We start from the raw sequence: 24,645 nt of genomic DNA, 5'->3' as shown, positions 1-24,645 counted from the left end.
GACAGTTAGCCGCGATCCGAATGACCTAAACCTGGCAGCTGTTTGGAAGAGAACTACTGGAATGGAAGGAAAAGGCAAAGAAACAAGCATCAACTTCTGACTCTGCGTCTACAGCCTCTGCTGACTACCTAGGTACATTTCGTGCGTTGTTGCTCCTTGTGCAATCGGCCAATCTTGACTGATGGACGCCTTCTGCCTGCTTCAATCTGTCGTGGACTACCTTAGGTAGAAAGACCATATGGCGAGGTTGAATCGACCAACCCCCAAAGGGGACTGAAGCCTTTGTAACATGCCTAGAGGTAAACTGGAGAAACAGAACCGTGCTGACATATTCCTCAACAGTCAACTCCTCCGAGCGAAAGCCATCGCGACGGCCCAGTCGACGCAAAGCACAAAGTTCAGATCGCAACCCTCAACCTCGGACACATACTCTGCCTCCTGAGCGACCCCCCTCCTCCACCGATCCTCCCCAAGTTTCGCGACACCACACACGCTCGATAATTATCGCAATTGTCGTTAACTCCCGGGGGATCTTGGGGGCCGTTACCATACGTGCACGGTGGGGGACTTGGCCGTCCAGATTCAGGAGTGATGGTGGTACTGGTAGGACTGTTGTCCACTTCGACGCTGTATTCGACCGTGTACATAATACTGCTATTGCCGCTGCGGATATCATGGTTTTCTGACATGTCATGGGAAAGATCACGGACGGGTTGCTCCCTGTCGGGTAGTTTTTCTTGGGGGGTATCCGAGAAGCGATGCTGCGAACCGTTAGGATCATCTGTTGAGCGAGAAAATCGTGAGTTGATCCCCAGAGCGACTGTAGAGGTACTCAAACTTCCACCTTTCCCGCTGCCACCGCTTGACGGACCCCTCTTTCCAAACCTCCTCCTCCCAAGACTGACAACGCTAACCACCATTTGTCTCAGCGTCGGCATGCAAGCGCAAAAGATACTTGACGCCGCTTCCAGAGTAGACCACCGATCGACATCGAACAGTGCTTGCGTCGGGTTGGGCGTTTCCGTAAACACAGTCAGTTCACGCAATCGAATGCAACTGAAGATTGTGACCCTATGCACGTCCATGTCAGCAAAGAGCATTTTACATGACAATGACGGCCAAGGCAAGGGATCAAAAAGAACATGGAGGTAAAGAAAGAGAAACCCACAGCATCCCGATGCCAAACATCCCCGCCACCCCCATCTTCTTCCATACACTCATCCTCAGTCCCCTGATACACCACAGCGGAATCGCCAGCATCCAGATATCGATGGAGATACTGATCACCGCCGCAGCGACGTGGAAGGCCTTTCTGTTTATGCATCTTCCCGGTCTCCTTCCTCCCCCATCCTCTCCCCATCCTTCCCAGGTCGTATCTCCCCCCGGTATGCCCTCCCGGTAATCCCAGCCCTCGAACCACCACCTCACCGGAGTACATTGTAAAACCCCAGCAATGCCACTGCCCAACCCAAACAGCACACAAACCGAAAGTGTTGCCCATAGCACTCTTCTCACCACCTTTCCCGGGAAGATCCTGAGGTAGAAGAGCAGAAACACCACTTTGGTGAGGGCGACTTGTAAAAAGTAAACGACACCCATTCCGTATCCGTACCTGACCGTTTTGGCGATATTGTCCAGAGGCAAAGTCCACGCATCCTGGCCTACTCCCAAGGGATAAAGACGAAAGATGGCGAGCAAGAGGTTGGGTAGACCGAGAAGAGTTATGGAAATGAGGGCATAGTCGTCTGCGTGTAGGCGCTGTGACCTAGGCAGATACTGGGAAGGCGGTCGCGAGAAGCCGTGTGAAGAGCTGTCGGTGTTGGGATGGGCCGGAAAGGGGACAAAGAGTTTGTACAAAGTTCGCAGAGTTGTTAGCAGAAGGGTGGCGACTAGGAGTGCGATGTTTTCACGGAGCAGGAGGGCGGAGCGGTCCCGCGTGGGGAGGTGGCAGTTGATGGTTGTGATGTTCTGGGTTGCTACGTGGAGGTGGTTTGTTAGCACTAGGAGGTTCAGGTTGCAAGAGGACATCATGTCAGGGGAGGAGCTCACTGAGAGTTTGTCGGATGGAACAGAACTGCGAGAGGCAGTGATAGAAGGACGAGGAGAGTGTGTGGTTTGCTTGGTTAGTGCAAAGGCATGCCCAGTCATTGCTAGCTTGCATGCAGGAATCGTCGATGAGGTGGACCTGGATACAGTTTTGCTAGTTTGAGTCTCAGCATCATATTAACAGCTCTGGTTTCAATAATGCCGGAGGTACGTACGGCACATGTTGGATACACAGCGAGAATGTCGGAGTCGGTCCTTGACTGAAGAGCTGTTGCCCCATGGGACACAATGGTGAACAGAACAATGCTCGGTAGAAGCCACATCGTGTCATCTCGTGAAAGCTTCTGACGAGATTTGCGAGAACAAGAAGTCCCGATTCATCTTGAACCTCACAGCGGCCAGTCCGCTAGATATGCAAAAGCTACGGCTGCTTCTCGACAAAGCTCTGGCTACCTAGGTGCGAGACAGTCCTGTGCCACTGGGCCTGGAGGGGCAGTGGAAGAGCAGTGAACCTTATAGGCAACCAGGAGCGGCGTATAGCTGTATATAGAGAGTCCCGTGTCTGGTTGAGAACTGCAGCTACAAGGCGCAGAGGGAGAATGACGGAGGATGACGGGCAACATTATACACTCAGCACAAGCGATAAGTGTACAGGTAAACACCTGTCTCCATGTTTTGGCAGGTCCTGGACACCTACTTTTACCCCGGTGAGTAAATAATCCACCGCTGCTATGCGCAGCTTAGCCTGAGTATGTCTGTAGGCTGACTGGAAGCAGGCATTAATTGGTGATGCGGGAAAGAAATCGCAGGCGACATACCTAGTAACGGCACAGTCAAACACAAGGGCCAAAGACGGCGCGGCATTGCATGTTGACTGATCAACATCCGTGGGATCCGCGACATCAACGGAAAAGAGTAATGGAATGGCTACTACTAGGTACCTGTAGAGATGGGACCTGATAAAGGTGATGACTTTTGCGGTCAGGGTAATGGCTTGACGTAGGGACCTACCTAGGTAGGTAGTCTAGGTAGGTGAAGGGCGCCGCAAGGTCCGTTGTTCAATAAGGTATTATGTTGAAGATCGAACATACCTCTAAAGACTCCTTGCAGGTTGGATGGTGCAAACGACGACAGCAAAGTCGAAGCAAGATTGAGAATCCAGCCATTCCTGAACCGTTCCTTCCATGAGACCAGCATGCAATGAACGGAATATCCGCGTCAAAGAGATAAAAAGGGGACGCATCAGATGGCATCTGATGGTTGAAGGACACGATGACAACGATCGGGATTCCGGAACAGCGGCAGGACGGGAGGTCCCTGGCGATCTTCAGGGTAGCAACGGTAGCAGTACACTAGTGTACCTGTACACAGTCTCGCAGGACACAGTGGCTTGTACACCACCAGGACTGTTATCCGTTTCGGGTAATTGTCGGCGGCTGACAACCAAGAGTCCGTGGAACGTTGAGGTTTGGTTGTGGTCCAATGGAAGAAAGTAGGGAGCCGCTCGGATGATTCCTGGTCGTCATCATCGATGCTTTTTCTCTCGGCAAACAACAATTGCCCCTGAGCCGATGTTTGAAGTTGAAGTTCCTCCGTCATGAAACCAGTCAACGGAAGTTCATGTCCGGACGAACAGCGCCTGGCTGCTCCACGCACGGGCCATATCTGGACTGGACCCCAAATGCCCCCCAAAAACGATTCCTTTGACGGCTTGGCCGAGACTCATTACAGGGCCAGATGCCCCGCTATGACTTCATCGACTGATGGAATGAAGCATTTGGATTGGCCAATCTCGATCCAAGTTGACGGCACAACGTCAGGGAGAAGATGATCTTCAACGCGTTTAACACACACACACACTCACACATGTTGCCCGGGGAAGGCATGAAGCAGCATAGGTCGAGGTTCGTCTGGCCTGGCTGGCATTTTGATAATCACCCGGTTGTTGCTGAAGGGTTGACACCCGACAGAGAAAGGAAAAAGACGCTCCGGTCGCACATTGAATCTCAGAAGGAGGAATTCATTTAATTATTCCCCCCCCTTCCAGCCTGCGGTTTGTCATCGATCTGTTCTATTCTGCTCAAAGACGGGGGGACCCGGCTCGCTTCTTTTTCTCGTCAACATCGCCTCTCTTCCATGTTTGCTCGATCGCCAACCCGCCCCTGTACTCGCACGCATCGCACAAACGTATGGGGAACGCCCTTTTCTCAACCTCTGAAGTGGCCAAATGAGATCACTTTCTTTTTGCTTTTTGGCTTTGGTTCCCTTGGCTTCCCTCAGGGTCTCCAGGGTCCATTCGTGCCCTGCTTACCTATACAACCACTCATGAGGAAGAATTGTTATAATATAAGACAGCCCGATTTACAGCTTACACAATCAAACCCTTCTCTTTTGCCTCTTTTTGCCTCTTGCGAATACCACGGCAAACAAGAGCACCGCGGTACCCTCTGGCGCCTGACACAGACACGAAGAGTGAATACGCGCACATGACGGCAACAATTTTGCTGACCACTTCTGTCATTGTGCTGTGACTGGACTTGGACCTATTCAGCGGCGAAATGCTATTTCCGCTCGCCATTCAAATTTCTAACACATAGTGTATGGGATACGGCTGGACCCGAGCATTAGGATCGACATTCTTTGACGCCTCCCAGTACCTCTAGTCATTGCGGCCGCATTGGACTGATATACCCCGTTGAGTACCTACCTCCCAGAAAATACACCATCTGGAGATACCATTGATCCATACCTCCCACGCAACGCATTCCGACCACAAACTACTTCGATTCAAAATACGAGTCATTGGCAGCTGCTTCCCTCGAAGCAGTAACCTCTCACCGAACTAGCATACCTATGAACATTGCCCGCTTCATCCGACCAAGGTCCACGTTTGTCACAGCGGCATCATATTTACAAAGCTTCCGTACAGGCGGTCTTGTGTACATCACGCGGTCACTGCGTCCTGCTGTGCCTGTCTGCACAACGCGACGTACGTCAACCACATCCATCCACACCATGCCTTCCCGTAAATCCAAAGCAGCGGCACTGGACACGCCACAAAGCGAGAGTTCTACCTTCAGCTCGACCCTGGACTCCTCGGCCCCGTCACCCGCACGCAATCTTCGGCGATCAGGTCGTAATATTCTGCAGCCCAGCAGCGAAAAGGACCGTGACCATGAAAAACGAAGCGGGGAAGAATTGGCTGGGCGTATGATGGGCAAAGACGCAAATGGCCATTGTTTGCGGGAGGGGAAGGAACAAGAGGAGGGAGTCAAGATGGCCATAGAAGGCTTAGCGAGGATGGAAAGACGGCTACAAAGAGCGACAAAGCGGCAGAAGAAGCAACTCGAAGAGGACGGTATCCCCGTGCCATCAGTGGTCAGCCGCTTCCCAACTGCGCCTTATCACCACAAATCCACCAATGCCGAGGAGCGGGAGGCGAAGGAACCGGTGCTCAAGACCCATTCGAAAGACGTCGAGCGCGAGGCGGAGATTGGTGTTGACGACGTTGTGAAAATGGAGCCAGCCGCAACCAACATTATTGAACCAGAAGATGCGCAGGATGCGGCTGAACGCGGTGCCGCTCGGCCACCAGCTGTCAATAGCAGTTACTTGCCATTGCCATGGAAGGGTCGACTAGGTTATGTTAGTACATTGCTAAAAACTCAAAGAGGACCACATCTAACACAGTGTACCTAGGCATGTCTCAACACCTACTTGCGCAACGCAAAGCCGCCCATCTTCAGCTCTAGGACTTGCCGTATGGCATCCATTGTCGATCACAGACATCCGCTTCAGTTTGAGGATGAGCCGGAACATCACTTGAAGAATAAGCCCGACAAGTCGAAGGAACCGCAGGATGAACTGGGACACAAATTTGTCCAGGAGCTTGGGTTGGCCAACGCCCGCGACATTGTCAAGATGCTGTGCTGGAACGAAAAGTACGGCATCAGGTTCCTCCGACTCAGCTCCGAGATGTTTCCCTTTGCCAGTCATCCGGTACATGGTTACAAACTGGCGCCTTTCGCATCCGAGGTGCTTGCTGAAGCAGGAAGGGTAGCAGCTGAGCTTGGTCATCGCTTAACTACGCACCCCGGACAGGTAGGTTTTCTCGTCGTCCTCCTTTCTCTTTGCTGCTGACCGAGGTTTTTACGTACCTAGTTTACCCAACTCGGCTCTCCTCGTAAAGAAGTAGTCGAGTCCGCCATCCGAGATCTCGAATATCACGATGAACTTCTCTCCCTTCTCAAGCTCCCGGAGCAACAAAACCGCGACGCAGTCATGATTATTCACATGGGCGGCCAATTCGGCGACAAAGCCGCCACCCTCGAGCGCTTCAAGAGGAACTACGCCCGCCTCTCCCAGTCCTGCAAGAATCGCCTCGTCCTCGAGAACGACGACGTAGGCTGGACAGTCCACGACCTCCTCCCCGTCTGCGAAGAGCTCAACATTCCCATGGTCCTCGATTACCACCACCACAACATCTGCTTCGACCCGGCCCACCTTCGCGAAGGTACTCTCGACATCTCGGACCCCAAGCTCCAAGAGCGCATAGCCAACACGTGGAAGCGCAAGGGCATCAAGCAGAAAATGCACTACTCCGAACCCTGCGATGGCGCTGTCACCCCTCGCGACCGACGCAAGCATCGCCCACGCGTGATGACCCTTCCTCCCTGCCCGCCAGACATGGACCTCATGATCGAAGCCAAAGACAAGGAGCAAGCCGTCTTTGAGCTCATGCGCACCTTCAAACTGCCCGGCTTTGAGAAGATCAATGACATGGTGCCCTACGATCGCGACGACGAGAACCGCCCTGCACCTCCGGTCAAAGCACCCAAGAAGAAAAAGGGGGGCAAGAGGAAGAGAACAACGGATGAAGAGGCAGCTGAACCCGAGGAGGTAGACACGGCAGCGGATGATGTGAAAGATGCGCCGGAGGGACCCAAGGAGGTTCCAGAGGAGGAGAGGGCGATGGGTGGACCGTATAATCGAGTTTATTGGCCGCTGGGGTGCGAGGAGTGGCTGAAGCCCAAGAAGAGGGAGGTCAAGAAGGGGAAGGTTCCGGAAGAGGTGGAGGATGAAGGGGAGTTTGACGGGTGATTGGGCGGCAGTGAAGGAGAAGAGCCTGGCCAATATGAAGGAATGATAAGGTTCAGTTCTATTGTTCCGCGGGCGGAGTTGGGGTTGATGATATTACGTGGGGGAGCCGAGTCAGAGTCAAGTTGAATGATTATGACGGGAACTTTCAATCCCATTGGGCTGCATGGTCGTAGTTGCATACATGTCACGATAGACCAGCGCGCGTGCTTTGCAATTTGGCAGTTACGTTCAGTTCGATCTAAGGAACAAGTGGAAATCATAAGATACCTCAGTTGGTAAGAGCGTTGGTTCTTTGCAGCAGGCGCGAGTTCACACCCATCTTCAAGCTTCAATCTTCAACACAAAACGCATCAGAGCCTCCAATCATCCGATCTACAAGGTCTGGGACTTTCTTTTTTTTGCTTTTGCTAGGTAGGTAGGTATGTACAACAAAGACATTGGGTTAGGTAAAGTTGATAGCGGTGACCCCTACGACTACCAAGCGATTACTACCTCTAGAGCTACCAGGAGGTCTCTCCGTTCGATCAATACAGTATCGCGAGATCCTCCCCTACATTCGCTCGATTCCGGATCTCGCGATGTGGGATAGACGGATAACCAACAAAGCCGTCAGGTGGAAGTAGAAATGGAAGTGGATGGAAGCTTGCGAAGCTCTTCGGTAGGTAGGTTGGGTTGGGCAACCTTTGCGGTCAAGGTCCAGCAGGTTTGGGGGAGCACAAAGCCAGCGGCTGTACCAGTTAAGTTTCAATATTGGCGTCATTGCATTGCACGCATACGCACAATGATTGTGCAGGATCGATCGCGATTGAGTTGAATTGGCTACTTAGGTACCTAAGTAAGTACCTACAATGTGCAAGTGATACCTACCTTACCTACCTTCCAGATAAAGTAGGTACTGTAAAAACAGTGGATGCTTTCTTGTTAGTACATACTTCTACAATCCCGTGTCAAAAAAAACGACCAACTATTTTTTTACCCGCAAAAAGGGCCAAAACTCAATTCTATTACTCTTAGTTTTTGTATTCAATTATCTTCCAAAATTAAATGCACTTGGGAAGGACATAGGCAAATGATCTTATTTACTGAATCTAGGCCTGGAATCAACTTTTCTTTCTTATTGGTGTGATGACAACTGACCAAATGAGAGTACGAAAAGGATATTTCGTTATACTCGTGCTCCGCCCCCACTTTTTTGGGACTCGCCAAACTTGCACCCACCTAAGTGGGTGCTCACCACCAGTACGGCCAGCCCAGCAAAACGGTCAGGTTAGGGTTAGAGGTGCAATTTCGAGCTTGGTTTCTAAGCCAAAACATAAACATTCCAGCGTCGTAAGAATTCAAGGTGAAACAGGGCTTCCTCTATACAATACACTTCCCTGATCATGCTCATAATATTTTTCTTATTTCAACTGGGTGTTGTGTTGAGTTACAAGCTTTTATCATTTTGGTACTTGACTATAGTGGCCGTTTTGCTGGGTTGGCCGTTCTAGTGGTGAGCACCCACTTAGGTGGGTGCGAGTTTGGCGAGTCCCAAAAAAGTGGGGGCGGAGCACGAGTAGTGGATTTATAGTGCATTATAGTGGGTAGAATTTGAGACGCTTTTCGAAAAGTTACTTTGGTACTTCCGCTTTCGCGCCCCCTTCAATTGTATCCTTTCGGACAACTTGTATTGACATTTCCTCTCAAAGACATATTTAATTCAAAAGTAGACTGAATTTTACACTACGCTTCGTTGAGATATTAAGAGTCGAAGAAGCTGAGTTTTGGCCCTTTTTGCGGGGAAAAAAATAGTTGGTCGTTTTTTTTGGCGCCCCACTGTACGTAGTACATATTCCTCTTGACGAGATAATGGCGTCTTGGCAGCGAGCAAAAGCTGAAAAGTGGAAGTTGAGGGACATCGTGAGTCTTGGCGAGTCATGTCCATGTCAGTCACCACCACCACTAGAGGTAGGTGTATGTACCACCACCACCACCACCACCACCCACCATTGTCTAGTGTGGTTGCAAAGATGCAGCGGCTTTCCCTCATATTCTTTCCGTTTGCATATGGAATTTGCATCATGTGACGACGGTCCAGCATAGTTCTAGACCCGGCCATTCTTTAAATACCTCTACACTCCTTGCAAGCTTACGACGGGTCGACGTGTGCGGGTCGACGGGTACATCTGGCTGGCTGGATGGATGGATGGATGCAAACAAACATTTCATTATGCATGACATTCACTATCTAGGTATTGATCCATCTCGGCTTTCCAGCGGTCGCGGTCTCGACCGACCTTCCACTTTTCAACGGCACGGCTTTTCAACCGAACTACGACCGACGTTGAAAAAAAATATCCCGACAGACTACACAAGTTTGCTTGCTTGCTTGCTTGATTGCAACAAACAACACATACAGTGTACGCCCAACGGAAGCTGCCGAGCCCGTATTTGCGGGGATCGGGGGTTTTGGCTAGGCGGGGTGGTTGAAACTGCATGAAGCACAGGCCGGTCTGGTCTGGTCTGGTCTGTTTGGCCCAATCTAAATTTGGCTTTTGTGTTTTTTTTCGGGGTCACCGCGGAATTTGCTCGTGCGGAAATTGCGCGAGCCGACTCGAGGACCTCCACGACTGGCGAGGATAACCATGCCATGCGGGAGAAAGTTGAGGAAGAGTACAGAGGGTACCAGCCTCAGCGTACATTGCACGCTTGGGTCACGATGGCGACGATGGCCACGATGGTGTCGGCGGGAATCTCGGTGATAATCTTGCTGAATGTTTCGAAGTTATCTCTACAAGAAGATGGGTAGGTAGAGGTAACTTCTTGTTACGGATCAAGATACCTACCCAGAGGTACCTACAGGTAATGAATGAGCGGGCGAACGAACGAACGGACAGACGGACAGACGGACGAATGAGCGGGAAGGGAGGGTGTGCCGAAGAAGCGATTCAAAAAATCGAATCGAAGCGAGCGAGACACCGAAGATCACGGGAAGCGAAGAAAAAAAAAAGAAGAAGAAAAGAAATTGATGCAAAGTCGGCCTGCAGTAGCTCGCTTGCGATTGCTGGGTTGAGGGGTTGAGCATTCTGCGGAGGCAGAGGATGTCTGAGGTCAAGTGACAGAAAAGACAAATAAAAATCTTTGAGGAGGGAGAAAGAAAAGGCTAGAACCATGAACCAAACTTTGATGTTCCATGTCGACGACGGCGGTGAGGCCCAGCCAGCGAAGAAGAAGAGAAAAAAAAGAAGGAGGTAACAAATCGGCATGGCGGATCAGTGTTGACATCCGATATATTGAATTTTAGGTAAGATCAATACGTGTATGGTTAAAGACTGGATCTCGAGCATGTCGAATCTTCGGAACGGTACCGCATTTCGAAATCGATGTGTGGTGGCCGATGCCTGGGAAAGGAGAGAGGTATCGTGTCGACAATGAGTCTGGTCCCGAAATAGTCGTTGAGCTGAAACCAATTGTAAACAATCAACATCAAACACCACTTTTTCTGCAAATGTGACGGGGCAAGGCTTCTATATCGAGTTTGGCGATTTCAGCAACAAGATGGAAGCCAAGCCGCCAAGCATTTCTGTGTCTCCTGTAGAGGAGCCCTTCCAAAGTTCCAAGGCTTCTAGACTCAGAAGGCGCGGGAGCGGATATGTACGACACGTGAGGCGCAAGCCGGCGCAAAGTTCCGCTTGTTATATGCAACGTTGTAGTGGCAGTCTCATGTAATGGGTATGGGTAAGACTTGAAGGGAAAGAATGAAGCTGAAGCCAAGCAGTACCTGCCTTCCGAACTTCATCCATGACCATAGTAATGAGCTTTTGACGTTCCAGACTCGAGCGTCTCGGTAACTTCATGATCCGACCGGATATGACGGCTTCTTCCACCTCAGACATCTTGCATATTTCCACCTGTTTCCATTGCCATCATGAGATCTTTCGTCTGCCTCATGACTCCTTCCATGACAGCCAAGAGCTGACTGGAGACAATAGGTCTTGACTCCTCGGAAGCAATTTTGAGTACGAAAAAAACACGCCTGAGCAACGCCCGCGCGGACCCCGGATCCCGACATAGAAGCCCCGGCCTCGCGCCTCTGGAGATTGCCTGGCACCATCGAGCGAGCGTCCTTTTTTTTTTTTTTTTCTGGCGGCGACGGTGGCTGATGAGGGAAATGAGTGATGGCCAATACCAGGAAGGGTACCTATCACGTAAACATTTGTGGACAATGATGGACAATGAGCTGGGAGATTGAAGGAGGGCCGGCGTTGCTGGACATGTTGTGCCGTTCGGAAATGCTCGGGTTGGATTCCCGCTGGCGCTGTCTCTAGGTAGGTATGTGATGAGGTCGCCGTTCTCCTGCTGCGTGATCACCGGTCGGCTAGGTAGTGTACAGATAGAGTTCATATTGCATCTCGTGTGCACGGCTCCGCCATGGCAAGGGGAGGAAGCCTCTTTCAGCTCGAGAGGAGGCTCTGGAAAGGGGGACGGGTAGGGCTATTTCTCCGGATCACTGGATCACCAGCGATCAAGATCTTCAGGGGAATCCGTTCATTTTGGATCTGGTTTGAGGCCTCCCAAATTTCCCTTTTGCCTCTCGGGGCGTGTTTGGTTGTTTCTTTGTCGCTGCTGTTGGAAAAACAGCATGTGCACAGCACGTGTGTAGCCGCGTTTATCATGCAAATAATCGTTTCATTCTATCATCTGTACCCGCTCTCGATTCGAAACAGCGGCTTAATGGCGATCCTTGCTGATCTTTCGAGCCAGCGGCTCGGTGTGGTGGGCGGGTGGGTGCAAAGCCGAAATGTGTGTCATGAAAGGTGAAACGCAACTAAAGGCAGATTTCAAGATGCCAAGCTCTTCTTTCCTGGGTGTGGTGTGGGCGGTGTTCTGGACTTTTGGGGCTTTGAGGGTGGGCCCGCATGGTTCTTTTGAAGTTTGAACCTCCGAACTGTTTGCCTGTCTCTCAGCGGCGTCAGCAACACAGCGTCTGGTTCATGATTTGCTCAGTCACCGGACGGACACATATGTAGGCACCTAACCTTCCAGGTAAGTACCTCTACCCAGTTGAAGTTGTCATCACAACCAGACTCTCACCGAGGAAGAACTCGTCGTGTCTTCGAGGTAGGTACCTAGGTAGCTTTTGGCCAAGAATCATGAACTCCCATCGGAATATTACTCTGAACCCCCCATAAGCGCCAGTAAAATCCTGAAACGAGAGATAATCGCTGATCGCCCAACGTCAGATTTGATTTAATTCCCTAAGCCCCAGATTCATTTGGCCGACTTCCAGATTCTCGGGTCGTGTCCGAGCTTGCGACAGGTACATCTCATAATCTTCCTTTTGTCGGAAAGACGGTTCCTCCCGCTGGCCTGTGTTTTGATGTGGCCGGCTAAACATCGGTACGGAGTTTGTACAGTAACATCCATGTGTGTACACGCACGTAATTACGGTATCAACCGCGGCGGTCGGGGGGGTGTTCGGGGCCACTGGCCGGGATTCCATTACTGCCTGGGTCGCGGGGGTAACTACCTTAGGTAAAGGTAAGAAAAAAAAACAAGACACCAAAAAAAAAAACCCAACAGAGATCCACTGGAGGTCCTTCAAACATGTGTAATCTGACGACAGACAGATTTAGTGAAATTAATATTGACCTCAATATGCTCACCGTGGCATCAAACCTCACTTGTTGCCATTTTGCGCGCAACTGATTGGTGCGTTCCCGCTATGGCATTTTTTTTCTTTCTTCTTTTTATTTCTCTGAAGCAGTCAATGCCTCTGGTTACTTGGGATAGCCCTTCAGTGTTGGGCATAAAAAACCACCAGGATTCGATTTCACCGCCCAGAACTGGACCGTCACACAATCGGTGGTGATGAGATTTGCGAATCGAGATTGTAAGATCTACTCTTCAGCACTGACAGCAATGTTTCAGCGAGAGATTCAGCTCTTGGGTGATGGTTCCCGTCCTTATCCAAAAGGGTGAATCGTACAGCTCGATGCAGTACATAGCCATGCAGTGCAAGTTGAAGCCGAGTGTAGCTCGGTTACTCGGGTGGTGGTGGTGGCTGATGGAACAAATCAAGGAACTTGCGAGTTACCAGACGGTTCTGATGAGATCCAAAAAAAAAAAAAAAAAAAAAAAAAAAAAAAAAAAAAAAAAAAAAAAAAAAGCTTGTCAGCAGTTTGCGCTGAGTTGGGGTCTGGGCTTTGGGGGTCAAATGGTGGGGTAGGTAGGCGCCTCTAGTTTAGCCAAAACCATCAACAAGACATCCATGATGTTTTTGAGGTGTTTTGCTTGCGACGACAGCTAGTAAAGAGGTCGGTGCGCCGGTCAATGAGTGCACCGTCGAGTTTCAGCTCCAATAATACAGTCAAGGTCTCATAGATTAGCTAAGTTGTTGATGAAGCGTTGAAGTCGTTACGCCGTCAGCAGCGCAACATCTGCCGGATGAGCAGCCGTTCATAACCGATGATGATGTCGTCGTCTCCCGCTCGTGTCGGAGGACGGACAGGCCGGAGAGGTCTCCATAAGGTTAAGGTATAGTCGAGCAGAATTCGGTCCCGCTAGGGAAAATCGGGGTCGACATCCATCCACCGTCGGTGCAGTGACCAATCCTGCCCACCTTCTATCCAGGGACGAGATATCGGACCAGGGGGAGGTAGGCTTGGCCAGGACAAGAGGCGCAAAATCATGATCTACGTTAACAGAAGCTGCCCGCAATTTGCCGGTGGATTTGTTATTTGATACTTAGGTCCTTTGCCGGTTGCTGACCACAGAGCTCCGGTAATAATGGAACCCTCGGCAAAGGGCCAAGATGAATACGAACAGAGTGGATGCGAACTGTCCAGGCCACAACGCTATCTTGGGGAAGTTTCATGAAGCTAGGTACCTAGGCATTTTCCATATCGCTGCCCCGGTCACATATTGTATGGTGACTCTACTATGTAGGTAGAGGTAGTGAAGCTGTGTGGTCGTAGATGTAAAAGGTAGGTAGGTAGTGTAGCAGTTGGTAGATCTTAGAATGGCAAGCTAAGCTCCATCAAATTCTGTTTCACGGCTCCAGCTTGTTTCAGCCCAAATATGCAATGAACCGCAACCAACCCGTCTGCTTGGCGCCAAAACGCAAGAGGATATGATGTGGGATGAGATGAGGTGAGCTCAAGGGAAGCCGGGAGAGGATTAGTTCAGGGTCTGGAGACGATGCGATCCGGAATGAAGCATTTCCAGGTTCGGGTTGGTTTGCAGATTGGGGGCAGGATTAGTGTACTTTTACACACACCTTGAGCGTTCGGAGCACAACATCATCTTGGAACTATTGGCGAGGAAATAAGGCATCCTTGCTGAGTCGGCAATGTTTTGGGCATCCGTCAGACAAGCATATCGGTTGTCTGTGTCTCATAGGTTGGTGAGACAGGAAAAAAGAATAATTGAGGTTGATGATGAGTGCAATCGTTCGTTTGGAGGTTGGTGTTGGTGATGATGATGATGATGATGCACGTACAGAAATTGAGGCCTGTGTACAGTAGAGCTAACAAAACACGGCACAGATTGCTTACACATCTGTTAGTAACACTGTCTCCTCGGAAATGCTTTCGCGTGTCTACCTCTATCTACCGCACGACGTGGCCGCAGCCCGTGTTGTGGACTGGGAGAGTTGGCGGGGGAAGGTGGATTGTACAGGCCCATAAAACGCCGTGGGGCCAGCCACTAACACGGCGTACCGGACTGGAACGGACTGGTACTGGTCTCGTAACTGCAATTTTGCACCACACTAGAAAGGTAACGACGGGCAAGAGGTACCTACTTGGGCAGCCAGCCAGCCAAGAAGGGCACCAGCAGTGCATGCCTGCCTTTGTAAAAAGCCTCCTCTGGTGAGTGGTGGTGCCCTTGTTGACCAGCTTGCTGCCGCATGACGTCGGTAGATCATCGACCCTGCCGACCAGACCACGACGGGACCGTCCACACCAGAAAGGGCCTCACTCAAGAAGACAGGGGTCGATGGGGCTTGCCGCGGCCATTACTTCATCGTGAGAGCAGCCAGGAATGCCAATTTTGGGTTCCATCCGGTGCCATCCTGGGCCATGTCGACATCAACGTTGCAGCAGGAAGCACGGCGACCATTCAGGAGTCAATCTTGAAGGAGGACCCGGAGGGGGGTCACGGAGTGGGACACAGAGCACGGAAGCAACACAAGGCCCAGCCGACCAGAAGGCATGGGCTTGGACATGGACGAGAGGCAGACATGGATGGGGGCATAGCCCGGAAGAGCGTGGGCAGCCCGATGCGTCCGGCGCGATATATTTCTGATCCAAGTACCTTGACCTCTCAAAAGTCAAATATATCGCTACGAGCCTGTCATCAGATCAGCCCTCTGGAAAATTCTCCTATCTACTACCCCCAGACCACCACGACCACCTTACCTAATCGTTACCAGACGACAAGCACAGCAGCATGGGACACTGACACAACACGACACACAACTATATATGGATAACCCGGCTTGTCAATTGCATTGATGAGCTGACCAGAGAGTGAAAGGGGCTTCATACAAGCAGCTGGGTGCCTTTTGCATCTTCAGCTTATACCCCTGATATCTTAGCTAGCCGAACCGACTTTAACACGGTCACGCATTTGCAACTCTTGGCAGTTCTTTCCTGCAGCAGCAGCACCAGCAGCCTTTTACACATCCGGACCTCGGATCTCCCATCTTATTTAGGCCGACACGAATCGGGAAGGAACAGAACAACTCGAGAAGGAGCAAAGTCTGCTATAAAACCACCGAGCCCTGCCAGTGATCATCCAAACAAGCAAGCCCTACCCACACACCAACAAATTTGAACCACCACCACCACGATCGCGGACCTCCGACGACAGAGCTGAGTGATCACTGGGCTAGGTTGTGTTTCTTACCTTACCCGACACACACAACACTTGCAAACGGGCACACACACGCACTCTCCACCACATCTCAGACATTTCGATACCCCCCCGGCTGGCCGATCGAACACTGCCTGGCTGCGCCTGTTCGCCTTACCCAAGATCACCAACCCACAGAAGGTTTCGTTTGGACCGAGACGGACTAATTCCCAGCGTCTCCCACCCTCTTCTCTGGCCGGTCGAACTTTTCTTCGCTTCTTTCTCCTCGCTTGCGACGAACTGAAAAAAAAAAACGAATCTTTCCTCAATCAAGCAAGGAAGAAGATTTTCCATTTCCATTGCCATCCAGTGGTCACTTCAAGTCGACGTAAGTTTGGTGATCTCCTCTACCTTTTTGGCACCTTGGCTGTGAATTCGATACTCATTCAACGTTGTCGAATTGATGCCCCAAAGTCCTCGCCCGAGAAAAAAATGTGCGGAAAACAAGTTGCTAACAGCGATCCCCCAGATCACCACCAACTGTTACCTACTTCTACCCAAACAGCAGTTGATCAGCAATCGCTAAACTGCAAACAAGTCAACCAAATCCAACCAATCAAGATCACCACGGCTACTACTCCAGTCACTCGCCAATCGGTCAAAGGCAACGCAACAAAGCGAAGCATCCAAAATGTGCGGCACCAAGATCTCGTACGCGTGCTCGACCACGCTCATTTCGCAGTCGACCACATGCTCCTGCGCAAAGGTCATCGCCTGTGGCAAGAGCACACTGTACTGCGGCACTTGCAGCCACCCTCGGTGTAAGGAACTCCGAAGCGAGAGTTCGGTAAGGGTATAGGAGTAATGTAACGGCGGGCCCGAATTTCCCACCACGAGTCTTGAGTTCTGGGGACTCGGCTCGTCATCGAATCTACAAAAAGCAGAACTCCTGGCCGGTACCAGAACAAGCTAGAACACAGACGAGACAAGAAGAAAAAGAGGGCTGAGAGAGCCAGAGCAAGCACACAAGCTAGCAAGCATGGAGGAGGAAGAGGAGAAGCAGAACTGGAGGCCAACCTAACCCAAGAGATGAACACGGTGGCACAAACGGGGCGAATTGTGTAGGATACAGCAAGAAGCATCACAAGCAAGCAGTAGCAGTAGCACGATAGATGCGCTGCACGGCGGTCATCGAGGTCAGGAAGAGGCACGAAGCCCACCGGCTCGGAACAAGACCAAAAATATGGATGGGTTTAACCTGGACGGACGGGCTGGCGGAACGGACGGGCGGACGGGCTGGCGGATTATACCTTGGGGCGCTCGGGATACATTTGTTATGGGCATTTTGCAATTTGCAATGCCATCTTTTCCTTTACTACTAATCATGTACAAAATGGCATCATTTTCATACTTTCATTCTACTGCATCTGCATCATCATCATTCTCATCATTATCATCCTTACACGCGGTGACTAGGCGGCATTTGATTAATGTTGCTAGCACCTGCTACTTTTGTAATCATCATCATCATCATTATTATCACCACCATCATGGTCATGGGGTTGTTGCCATTCATCTCTGTCAATGGCTCGGCAGTCTGGTCACTGGGTCGGTCGGATGGGAGAATGGGGTTAGGCAGGCCGAACGGATAGGCACGTCACGTCAAGGCTGGGTGATTGGGCTGGGCTGGTTTCGGCGGCGATCAACGGGGAATTGCACACTGGGATCGGGACTGGTTTCCGGATGGGCCTTTGGGGGGGGAAACATACCTACTAGCATAGGGTAAACAGCAGAATGGATCAAAGTTCGGCAAGTCTGGCAGAAAAGACTCCCTTGTCAAATGGACGAAAGAGGAGAGAGGTGCGGGGAGGAGGGGTACCAAAGATCTCTCTCTGTATGTATACGTAGGTGGTAGATAATACCTGTGTTGTAGAAGGAATTCGTTTCTTTCTGTTTTGTTGTCATTGTCATGTTTATTGTTACTTTAATGTTTATTTGCTTTTCAATTACTCTTCTTTCTTATTTCGTTACGTGCAAAGTCCCTCCATCAGCTCTTCGACTTCACCTATTTTGCTTGTGCATGCATTGTCGTGATGCCTTCACTCGTTTCAGCCATGTCTGGGTGGTGCCGTGGATCATCGACTTGCCGACTTGAAACCACTCGGCTGGGTCAAGCTTCGTATCTGATCCATGCCACCCATGCTTCCCCTCCCCTCCCTCCCTCCCCTACCTAACACACACACACACACACACACATCCCAGGAAGGAACCTAGGTCCGTGATCAACCAAACAACTGCACTGCACCCAACCAAACCAAACCTTAACGTGATCAACGACATGGATCGATGTCCACTTATAACCGGGTATACACCCCGAACACCATTGGTCACTACACAACAACAAAAAAAAGTCACACACAGGTCCCGATCTTGGCTTTCTTTGAGAATCCGGGTTGTGATTTGAAACTTGAACCAAATTGTTTTTGCTAGGTAAGGTAGGTAGGTAGGTAGGTAGGTAGGTAGCGTAGGGTCAAAGCTCTGCCGAATGAACGGCACGTGTCCTATTACACTAGTGTATGTAAGTACGTACACCTCTTGCATGGATGTAAAAGCTTAGACTAGCGTGGTAGTACTGTCATATGACTGACGATATATGTACACCTTAAGGAATGGGAAGTCACAAATAAAAAAAAACACATTCATCTTTTTGTATTGAACAAGGTTATCGTCACTTTGCTAGGTACGGTAGGTAAGTAGGTATGTATTCACTGCACTAGACTAGCAGTTTACACCACGTGCCGGCAGAGGTTTGGTGAAGGAAGACCAGACCTCGCTCGGATCGTAGGTCCGGACCAGACGGGTGTGTGTGTGTGTGTGTGTTTTTGTGAAGCAAGACAAGGCAGACGAGCTGGAAAAAAGACGGAAATAAAAGGGAAGCATGGCAGTGGTTCAGATACGCGGACTTGCGGTGCGGAGTGCGGGTGTGCGGGTGTGCGGTACGGTCGGTCGGTGTTCCGTTCGGTTACAGCAACCAGGTCGTTGGGGACTGGAGTTTTTGGACTGGACCGGGTTCAATGGATGGGTTGGGGAAGGTCTAGAACGGTTTGGGCCCAGCGCGGATCACGGTAGTTTAAGCCTCAAAATCAAGGAGGTGGCGATACCCGATAAGAAAGCTTGATGGTTGTTGTGGTACACTAGGTGTGTGTGGCGACGGGAGCATGACGATCTTTTCTTGGAGGGCTTGGATGGATTTCAAGGCTGGCAGCTGAGGGGTGGAGAGTTTGACGATCTTTTTTTTCCTTGGAGGGCTTACGTTGGACTTTGGGGCTGGCAGCTGAGGCTGGAGAGTCAATTGACTTGGCGATGTGGTCGTGGTCGTGGCCGTGGTCGTCGGGCTGGTGTGTGTGCGCTGCATGATACACTACTTACCTAGGTGTGGTTCTTCCAGGTGCGAGGTGAAAGCGGGCGGGCAGGGTGAGAGGGTTGGATGGTTGTGGCTTGAGGACTGTAAAGTTGGATTTGGGGTTTGAGCGGCCAGAATGCTCCCTCCCGCTGCCCAGAACATCCGGATCTTGATACACAGAAAAGACCGAGTCTGTGAAGCCCTACAACAACCTACGGTGAACAGCTGGAATGAGAGAATATGCCATCGATGGGGTTCAACTCTTTGTTTTTGTCTGGAAGCGGTCGGTGTTTCCTGGCTCGGTGGACTTGAGCAATTCAAGTTTTGGGAAAGTGCTGAAACTGTTTCACTTTACTGCTTCTGGAATACTGAGAGGCTCTTCAGGACACTCTCTTTACCCCAGTTTTTCGAGTATCTGGACCAATCACACTCTCTAGATTGCACACTTTTCCCCCCACTGCAGAATGGAACTGTGAGATCTCGAGTTGACCGCAGTCACATCTTGCTGTGACCACAATAATCCCATGGCCATAACCCTCGAAAACTAATGGAGACAACAAAACGATAAATGGTCTTTTGTTGCCGACGCGGCATCTCTTCATTGTTGAGGAACTCCAAAGCTCCAAAGTGGAAGCTACTTACCGTGACTTACCCCAGCTCTTGGCATCACGTCACTTTGGCCAATTCGGAATGCAGGGGTGGTTGTTGCCTGGCGGTTTGTGGATCACCTTGATGAGCTGCCTGCTGTGCCTGAAGAACAAATGGCAAGAGCAGGCAGCTATCCTGCGGTCTGTCCCGTGATTTCGCGATGAATTGGCGTTAAAGTGGTTCAATAGAAGGAGAGCAGGGGCGGCTGTTGCCTGGAGGGCACGTTGAGCGCGCTTACCCCAAATGGTTTGTTTGTATGGCTCGACAGGAGATGAAAATGAAATGATATCTCCCAAAACTGAGTTGCTGCTTCCTTCCTTCTCCTTTGTGGCACTCATCCTTCGTCTCTTCTTGTCAACTGAACTCGTCCTCTCAGCTGAAGTTCGTTCGAATTTTCCATCAGGTCCATCTCACTTGACTTTGAGGTTGTTGATCAATCTTGACACGGTCGTGGAGTGAGTGCCCTGTCTCACCCTTCTTTCCTACTTCCACGCCCCATTGTTTGTTTACTTTCGGACGCGCCTTCACACACTTCACACCTTTGTTTCCTCCTGAGACCCCATCAGTTCGTCGCGATGCCGCCCAGACGAGCAAAGAAGGAAGCGGCTGCCCCAGCCAAACTTCCGCTTGAAGACTGTCGCATTGTCTTTAGCGGAACCTTTGTTGGCGGTCAAGACCAGCACAAGAAAACAGCAGAGTCCCTCGGAGCAAACACCACCGGGACTACCATCGTGCAGAGCGTCACCCATGTAATCTACTCGGACAAGAGCACCGACAAAATAAGCGCCAAAGTCAAGCAGGCACACGGAATGAGCATCCCCGTTGTCAGCATTGACTGGCTGCTGAAGACCAAAGAGACCAACACCCGACATCCTGAGAAGGATTACGCTCTGGACTTGTCCTCTTTGGATGCCGCAAGCGACACCTCTGTGGCTGACGCAGATACTACCTCCCAGACCAACGGCGATGACACCAGAGGCACCAAGAGAAAGAGATCGCCGTCGCCTGCCCAGGATGGCGCCAAGGCTGATGGTGAGGAGGAGGACACTCTGAAAAGGTCCAAACTCGAAACCAAAAGGGCCATGGGCGAGGGCCAAATCTTGAAGGACAAGACTGTGCAGATTCCTGTGGACGCCGGCGCTCCATATGGCTTCGCCGTTCATGTTGATTCTGATGGTGTTATTTATGACGCATCATTGAACCTGACCAATTCCACTGGCAACAACAACAAGTTCTATCGTCTTCAGGCAAGTCACCGTCACAACGTCGCCTGCTGCACCCCCAGACTAACTCATCAAATAGCTTCTGACGCAGTCGAGCGGCTGGTGCGCTGTCTGGACGCGCTGGGGGCGTGTCGGAGAATCCGGCCAGCACGCGCTCATTGACTGCCAGTCTCTCCAAGATGCCCTGCAAACTTTCGAAAAGAAGTTCAAGGACAAGTCGGGATTGCTCTGGAGCAACCGAGGTGATAACCCCAAGCCCAAGAAGTATGCCTTCGTCGAGGTGAACTATAAGGATGAATCCGATGACGAAGAGGAAGCGGAGGGCAGCGCGGCCACGAAAGAAGAGAAAGAGGACCAGAAGCCCCTCATTTGCACACTCCACCCTTCAGTGGCTAAGCTCATGGAACTCATCTTCAACCAGCAGTTAATGGACAACACCATGGCGGCACTTAAGTACGATCGCAACAAGTTACCATTGGGAAAGCTCAGCAAGGCCACCATCATGCGCGGTTTCCAGGCGCTTAAGAATCTTTCGGAGCTGTTTGCCGACCCCGCCAAAGCTTCCCAATATGGTCTACCGTACCAGCAAGCGGTTGAGCACTTATCAAACACCTATTACTCCGTAATTCCGCACGCGTTCGGTCGTGAGCGACCACCTGTCATTGCGGCCGACGAGCAGTTGAAGCAGGAAATCGAGCTGCTTGAGAACTTGAGCGATTTGAAGGAAGCTAGCAACATCATGAAAGTCGACAAGACCAAGTTCGATGTCCATCCCCTTGACAGGCAGTACCAAGGCCTCAAGATGCAGGAGATGACGCCTTTGGACCGGGCTTCCACCGAGTTCGCCCAACTGGCAGACTACCTGGTCGAGACACGGGGTAATACTCACGGTCTCAACTACCAAGTGGAGGAGATATTCCGTATCGAGCGCCAGGGCGAGTTCGACCGCTTCGACCAGAGTGACTATGCCGACGGCAAGATGAAGCTCAAGAAGAATCGCAAGCTTTTGTGGCACGGCTCCCGCTCCACCAATTTTGGCGGTATTCTCAGCCAGGGTCTCCGCATCGCGCCGCCGGAGGCGCCCGTCAATGGCTACATGTTTGGCAAGGGTGTCTATCTGGCAGATATGTCCAGCAAGTCAGCCGGCTACTGCTGTGCATACATGTCCAATGGCACGGCCCTCCTCTTGCTGTGCGAGGCTGAGCTTGGCGACCCCATCCAGGAGTTGACTGGTGCCGATTACAATGCTGGAGAGCACGCCAAGCAGAAGGGGATGCTTTCCACGTGGGGCAAGGGAGGAACTGGCCCGTTGAAGTGGAAGGATGCTGGCGCCGTGAACCCGGCACTGCAGGGGGTGATGATGGTAAGTTATTTTCTCGCTTCCGTTTCGATCTTAACAAGGCAGGTATGGTTGCTAATGAGAAGTTCAGCCCGACACCTCGGTCAAACCAGGCAACACAAACGTCCCGGGCTGTTCTCTGTTGTACAACGAGTACATTGCGTATGATGTTGCTCAGATTCGTCTGAGATATCTTTTCCGTGTCAAGATAGCTTGATACCCTCTCGTTTCTATATCGTCGATCTGGGTTGGGTTGGGGTACTGCGCGGAGTTAAGGAGTTGGGTGGGGGAGATGGAAAAGTTGGTATTTCATACCTTACTATAGGGTCCCTTATGGGTTTTATTGCTCTTTGTTGTTATTTCCTTGGTAAGGATTTACGAGATTAATGTACTTTTAGCAGCTTTTAGCAGCTGGGCGCTGCGATTCCTGCAGGATGCTTGTCGAGGGATAAGCACCAGATATCTTGAAAAGTGCTTGCTACGAGCCATTCGGTTCGGTATATAGAGCAAATATACGCCTTTTCTCAGCTTTTGTTGTCTACCTTTTGGCCTGCCAGGTAGGAAATAGCCACCAAAGCCAGTATGGTGTTGCTAGCTCGATTCTCCGTGGACATGGTGAGCTGCAGTTTTGGACGCCGGCAATGACTGAGAATGAGACGGAAGCTGAACGTCAACGGGAGCAGATTCATAGAGAAAATCCCCGCTCCTGACCTCCCTGTCCCACGAAGATATCCAGAAGCTGCAAGAGTCTTAAGCGCGCAAGAAGTCTGAGGCGAATGCCCTGTAAATCGTTTGAAGACTTTTACGTTGTATGCCCAATACACATGGGTCAAGATGAAGAAGGGGGGGAGTGGTGGCCGATAGTGTATATGTAGGTAAATTCCTGGAGGTCATATGTCCTGATCGCGTCTAGCCTTTGACCCAATAACTCATCAAGGCTCGACTGGCAAACCATCACAAGCGCACATCGAACTTCAAGGTCATCCAAGAATGGTACCAACATGTAGGTACGTTGGTACTGGCGCCAGACTTCAATCTTGAGTAGATATCGTGAGTGCTGGACTCTTTCTAAGTAGAGGTAGAGGTATGTAGATCTATTTGTCATGTGCATACCTCTACGCCTTGCCTATATCCCATCGACACGGTTACTTTTCGCTGTGATGCTAAATACCTCTAGGTATGAACTTCTACGGATAGTAGGACGACGTGTTTGGTAAGTTGAACTTCTACCTCGAAGTTACCTTTAGTCTGACGGGGAGAGTTCCTTCAGAGGTACGTACCTGCCTAGTGCAAGGAGCCTGAAAGGGAGTGTGGAAGTCAATTATCAGGTTGTACGGGCTGCCGTGTGGTACCTAGCACGAGTTTAATGGTCTCCGATACTTGGGCATTTAGTTTAATTCTGGGAAACTGAGCTGGCTAAATAGTAATGCAGTGGGAGTGCATAGTGTTGTAGAGGTCTTTTTTTTACCTAAGTACGGGACGTGCTGCGGGTTGTCTTCCATCTGCCAACATCTTATCACAGACTGGAACTAGGTGGGAAAAGACAGGTAGATATGTATGGGAAAATCAAGAGGAAGGCACTAACTGCCACGGTCACGGTCACTGACCGTATCTCTAGAGAGTGCGGAGGCAGTTCCAGTCCTTAGGTAGTCTGGTTCCTTGCATTATGTAGACTGGAGATTGAAAAAATACGATGGTATGGAGAACTACACCGGTACTTCTCGAGTTCATGAAGACGAGCTTAGTACAATATAGAACGGTGGAAGAGCCCCCAAGTGAATGAGCATTTTCTTAACATAAAGTGCCTCAGTTACAGGTATAGAGATAGTAGATAGAGGTAGCCATCCCCCTAATCCAAAAATGAGTGGACAAGAGTGTCACAGAATCTCAATAACCCGGCTCTTACGCTTTGTTCTTCCAGATTATGATGGAGAAGATTCACTCCGGGACCTACTCCCTTCTCATATTGATCGGAACGCGCATTAAAGAGCTTTCACAGATGACTTATCTTTTCAACAACATGGCATTGACACCACCCTTTTTACCAGCCA

At 50.7% G+C, this 24,645-nt stretch overlaps 4 protein-coding genes and 1 non-coding gene across 5 annotated transcripts; 3 read left to right on the top strand and 2 right to left on the bottom strand.

Moving 5' to 3' along the window:
* Window positions 1-151: 151 nt before the first annotated feature.
* On the bottom strand, window positions 152-3,254 carry NCU16914 (hypothetical protein). Its single transcript, XM_011396496.1, has 6 exons — window positions 3,138-3,254; window positions 2,865-3,018; window positions 2,262-2,812; window positions 2,050-2,200; window positions 1,169-1,976; window positions 152-1,071 (listed from the first exon to the last, which is right to left on the bottom strand). Exons 3-6 carry the CDS (start codon window positions 2,367-2,369, stop codon window positions 399-401), a joined length of 1,740 nt encoding a protein of 579 aa, XP_011394798.1. The 5' UTR covers window positions 2,370-2,812; window positions 2,865-3,018; window positions 3,138-3,254; the 3' UTR covers window positions 152-398.
* Window positions 3,255-3,913: 659 nt separating this feature from the next.
* On the top strand, window positions 3,914-7,592 carry mus-18 (mutagen sensitive-18). The gene is made up of 3 exons (XM_955887.2): window positions 3,914-5,691; window positions 5,746-6,147; window positions 6,208-7,592. Exons 1-3 carry the CDS (start codon window positions 4,900-4,902, stop codon window positions 7,144-7,146), a joined length of 2,133 nt encoding a protein of 710 aa, XP_960980.2. The 5' UTR covers window positions 3,914-4,899; the 3' UTR covers window positions 7,147-7,592.
* Window positions 7,593-11,594: 4,002 nt separating this feature from the next.
* Window positions 11,595-12,413, bottom strand: NCU14053. The gene is made up of 2 exons (XR_897918.1): window positions 12,165-12,413; window positions 11,595-12,081 (listed from the first exon to the last, which is right to left on the bottom strand). It is a non-coding gene; the product is annotated as a ncrg8 (non-coding RNA).
* A 3,582-nt stretch (window positions 12,414-15,995) lies between these two features.
* Window positions 15,996-17,346, top strand: NCU08851 (hypothetical protein). Its single transcript, XM_955888.2, has 2 exons — window positions 15,996-16,369; window positions 16,511-17,346. The coding sequence occupies exon 2, from the start codon at window positions 16,673-16,675 to the stop codon at window positions 16,838-16,840; it is 168 nt and encodes a 55-aa protein (XP_960981.2). The 5' UTR covers window positions 15,996-16,369; window positions 16,511-16,672; the 3' UTR covers window positions 16,841-17,346.
* Window positions 17,347-20,169: 2,823 nt separating this feature from the next.
* Window positions 20,170-23,012, top strand: parp (poly(ADP-ribose) polymerase). Its single transcript, XM_955889.3, has 3 exons — window positions 20,170-21,210; window positions 21,335-22,618; window positions 22,686-23,012. Exons 1-3 carry the CDS (start codon window positions 20,608-20,610, stop codon window positions 22,809-22,811), a joined length of 2,013 nt encoding a protein of 670 aa, XP_960982.3. The 5' UTR covers window positions 20,170-20,607; the 3' UTR covers window positions 22,812-23,012.
* The last annotated feature ends 1,633 nt before the right edge of the window (window positions 23,013-24,645 follow it).

Source organism: Neurospora crassa, linkage group V, assembly GCF_000182925.2.
Source record: "Neurospora crassa OR74A linkage group V, whole genome shotgun sequence".
Classification (NCBI taxonomy): Eukaryota; Fungi; Ascomycota; class Sordariomycetes; order Sordariales; family Sordariaceae; genus Neurospora; species Neurospora crassa.
The sequence above is the reverse complement of the archived record's forward strand: the minus strand, read 5'-3'. Positions and strand labels throughout refer to the sequence as shown.

Coding starts and splice junctions, on each gene's coding strand:
- NCU16914 (XM_011396496.1), bottom strand. CDS start 2,369: ATGTGGCTTCTACCGAGCATTGTTCTGTTCACCATTGTGTCCCATGGG. Junction 1,977..2,049: donor TTCCATCCGACAAACTCTCA/GTGAGCTCCTCC, acceptor ACCTCCACGTAG/CAACCCAGAACATCACAACC. Junction 1,072..1,168: donor ATGTTTGGCATCGGGATGCT/GTGGGTTTCTCT, acceptor GGACGTGCATAG/GGTCACAATCTTCAGTTGCA.
- mus-18 (XM_955887.2), top strand. CDS start 4,900: ATGAACATTGCCCGCTTCATCCGACCAAGGTCCACGTTTGTCACAGCG. Junction 5,692..5,745: donor GGAAGGGTCGACTAGGTTAT/GTTAGTACATTG, acceptor CAGTGTACCTAG/GCATGTCTCAACACCTACTT. Junction 6,148..6,207: donor TAACTACGCACCCCGGACAG/GTAGGTTTTCTC, acceptor TTACGTACCTAG/TTTACCCAACTCGGCTCTCC.
- NCU08851 (XM_955888.2), top strand. CDS start 16,673: ATGTGCGGCACCAAGATCTCGTACGCGTGCTCGACCACGCTCATTTCG.
- parp (XM_955889.3), top strand. CDS start 20,608: ATGCCGCCCAGACGAGCAAAGAAGGAAGCGGCTGCCCCAGCCAAACTT. Junction 21,211..21,334: donor TTCATGTTGATTCTGATGGT/GTTATTTATGAC, acceptor CTCATCAAATAG/CTTCTGACGCAGTCGAGCGG. Junction 22,619..22,685: donor CACTGCAGGGGGTGATGATG/GTAAGTTATTTT, acceptor TGAGAAGTTCAG/CCCGACACCTCGGTCAAACC.